This window comes from Brassica napus, chromosome C9, assembly GCF_020379485.1.
Source record: "Brassica napus cultivar Da-Ae chromosome C9, Da-Ae, whole genome shotgun sequence".
Lineage (NCBI taxonomy): Eukaryota > Viridiplantae > Streptophyta > Magnoliopsida > Brassicales > Brassicaceae > Brassica > Brassica napus.
Genome location: NC_063452.1, coordinates 8,706,529 through 8,709,952, shown reverse-complemented (window position 1 = coordinate 8,709,952; position 3,424 = coordinate 8,706,529). Strand labels below are relative to the sequence as shown.

General features: G+C 35.6%; 1 protein-coding gene across 1 annotated transcript; it reads right to left on the bottom strand.

The window, feature by feature from the left end:
- Window positions 1-1,698: 1,698 nt before the first annotated feature.
- On the bottom strand, window positions 1,699-2,785 carry LOC106366424 (histone H1). The gene is made up of 2 exons (XM_013806021.3): window positions 2,372-2,785; window positions 1,699-2,279 (listed from the first exon to the last, which is right to left on the bottom strand). The coding sequence occupies exons 1-2, from the start codon at window positions 2,483-2,485 to the stop codon at window positions 1,908-1,910; spliced, it is 486 nt and encodes a 161-aa protein (XP_013661475.2). The 5' UTR covers window positions 2,486-2,785; the 3' UTR covers window positions 1,699-1,907.
- Window positions 2,786-3,424: the final 639 nt, after the last annotated feature.

Here is a 3,424-nt window from a genome sequence, read left to right as displayed (position 1 = left end):
ATTCGTTTAATCAAGAGAAAGAGAAGAATGTCGGCGTCTTTATTTAAGCATAAAAAATAATTTAATAAATTATTCATCCCCAATATTTAGTTTATATGTTTACTTTATGAAAGTTTTTCTTCTCCTTACTTTAATTTGTTTTACTCACTGTTCTAAAATACACAATACAGCCGTCTTACACTTGGTCATCTTATTCAGATGCAGCTTGGAACCCATCGACATGGAACTGCGGGATTGGCTGGCTTCTTCGTGATGCCGACAATGCTGTTGCAGAAAGTTCCTCCTCGTACCGGCGTTATGTTCCTTCGGCTTTTGTGGCTGAAGCATTGGCGGTCAAAGCGGCAATCACCGCTGCAATCTCTTCACATGTCAGTAGCATTCGTGTCTACTCCGACTCTAAAAACCTCGTTTCGCTCTTGAAGAATCAAGGACAGGATGTGGTGTTGAAAGGCGTTCTCCATGACATCAATGTGTTGGCTCGCTATTTTTCCTCTATCTCATTTATATTTGTCCCGCGTTTAAAAAATGTTGAGGCTGATTTGCTTGCTAAAGTAGCCCTCTCTCCCATTGACTCGGATGAAATCTTGTAGAACCGTTTATGTTTAAGTAATCTCATTTGGTTTGCTCAAAAAAAAAAACAATACGGCCGTCCAAGCGCCATATATACGTTGTACGGATGCATGACGTACCGAATTTGGTGGTTCAGTTTATTTATACGGTATAATCCATTTTTGGGTGTTTTGATTTGTATTAGTGAAGATTGCTATAATGGACATGTTTGACGAAAGTTAAATATTAAAATTACTTTTATTTGTAAATTCATAGTTTATAGGAAAACTTCCACGATTTTTTCATTTTCTTGAAGTAGTTGTATTTTATTGTTCAAAATATTTAAGATTATAATGTAATTCTTTGTTTCACATCTGGTTTTTACAAAAACAAAATCATCTTAGTATATATTTAGAATGCTACTATTTATCTTAGATAAGAAAATAATAGGAACTATATAAATTTATGATAGAAATTTTGGATATACCAATTTAGACTAAATATTCTATTTTTCTTTGTAAAAATTTACCGTATATACCCGCGTAAACGTCCGCATATAGAGCTAAACACTATACCGTAGTTCACCGTCTGGCTAGCGTATAACGTAAACGTATTTTAGGACACTGGTTTTACTTTTATGTTTACTTCGAAATTTTCAACAGTTTCAGAAAAAAAAATCAAATTTCAACCAATACACAATCTTTCTTGCGATTTTTACTGATCCAATTTGCGTATTCTTAACTTACTCCCGACAGAGAATTATGCCGGTATAGAGAGAGCTTCTTCAGTCAATCCGTTTTTTAGATTGAAACCCCTTGAGATTATCTCGTGGACTGAGTGAGCTTCGTACCAGCACATCGAGTAGCAGAGGCGACGAGAATTGTACGGAAACAACCTAGCACTCATTGTTTAGTTTGTCTACGTGCACAGTACATGGATGCTTGGTAGAGCGTATGACTTTTAATCAAGTGGCAGTGGGTTCAGATTCTAGCGAATTTGTCTGTGTTTAATGGAATGAAGAAAGACGTTTTTCCGCTGGATCAGATTTATATTCATTGCAAACATAATGTGTAACACAAGAACGTAGGTACTAATTTCTAAGAGACGAGATGGGTAAGAAGGTGTTGTATCTCCACAGTCGTAGGGCTATACAAGCACAAATTATTGCATATATTATATTGACAAGTTGGTAGTTTATATACATACCTAGACTCCTTACCCTTACAAGCCCTAAAGAAGGAGACACACCGAAACAAAAAAAAAAAACAGAGTCAACTATTTTACAGAGAGAAAACCCTTATTCTTCATATTCACACACACACACACTCTTCTTCTTCTTCTTCTGTCTTTCTTGTTGATCAAGAAGCGGAAGCTCTCAAGACCTTCTTAGAGCCTGGAGACTTGATCGACTTAAGCTGTCTTGGCTTCTTTGCTTTCCTCTTCTTTTTCGTCGTCACCATTTCTGGCTTGCTCACAGTCTTCTTCGACCGAGTCTCCATCTTCTTCTTTTGCTGCTGCCTCGTTGTCCTCGTGGTGGTCTCTGAGAGCTTGTACGAGGCTCTGATCTTCACGAGCTTACCCTTAGCGACAGAGTTTTTAAGCTGCAGAGAAAGTGTTTTACGGAAATTCTCAGGGAGTAGAGGTTTGTATTTCTCCTCTATCTGCTTTGCTATAGCGTAAGGGCTTGACCCGTTCTTCTCTTTCAGATTCATCAAAGCCTCTTTTATCATCTTCATCAAGAAACAGAGACAGAAAATTTTTTTAAAAAAAAACAAAAATATATTTTTCAAGAAAACAAAATAAAAATATTTTTTTCTTTTACCTGAAAATATGGAGGATGAGTGGTGGTTTTGGGTTTTTTAAGCTTCTTTGGTTTCTCTTTTGACGCCATAGGAGTCTTCTTCACCGTCGGAGTCTCGTTTTTCTCTTTCGCCATTAGAGGGAACACTTGCGAAACAAGACAGAGGATTAAGATGGAAGATGATTGTTTTGTTCGTGCTTATCTGTTGCTTTTTCAGCACTGGCAGTAAAGTATATATAGCACTGAGAAATGAACACGTGTTTATTTTTTGTTGGTTATAAGTTTTGCTGAAGGATCTGTTACGTGTATTAGGATGAATCTGGAACGTACACGTGGCAAATTTGATGTGTTTCTGGGAGAAAAGTAGAAAACACACTTCGACCATCATTATCGGTTAAACATTTTTTGGCCTCCTTAAAATTTTTTTTTTTCCGTTTTGGCTGATTTAAAAAAAATAAAATAAAAAAAACCAATCGCAGGCCCTTACATGTTAGTAGAACCCGTGAACAGTTCAAAACACAGAACAAAGTTGGTTTTTAACTCACGTTTTTTTTGACCGACTCTTAGCAAATTTGTGGAGGAGACTACCTCTTTTAGTGTAAAAACCTTCTAAGAAATTAGGGATAATTAGATTATGTTTATCCTATAAAATTTTTAATGAGTTTTTTAAATTTTTTTATTTAAAAAAAATGTACTAATTGCGGGTTATCACGTGTCAACGAGATCCGCAAACAGTACAAAACCCCAACAATAGTCAATTCTTAATATGGGCTTTTTGTTACCGACTTTTATGTTTTTGTGGGACTTCTTCCCCTAAAAAATTCCCTAATCACTTCCGATAAACTTGTCCTTAATGTCTTTGCTACTGTATAGGTGGTTCTTAGATGTTTTCTTTTTCCTTTTTTTTTCCGTAGATATTTCTTGATTTTAATACTAGTATAAGATTTATTCCACATTCGCGATTTTTGTCTGATGTCTCCACATAATCATTTGTGAATTGTGTGTTTACTACTACATAAAAAGCCTCGAGTTTGAAGTTGTTCTTGATTGGTTTTGACATTTTTCAAATTTGAA

Bases quoted from the DNA above. Each gene is read 5' to 3' on its own strand.
- LOC106366424 (XM_013806021.3), bottom strand. From the start codon at position 2,485: ATGGCGAAAGAGAAAAACGAGACTCCGACGGTGAAGAAGACTCCTATG. The intron at 2,280-2,371 runs GTAAAAGAAAAA...TTCTTGATGAAG, and splicing joins CTCATCCTCCATATTTTCAG to ATGATAAAAGAGGCTTTGAT.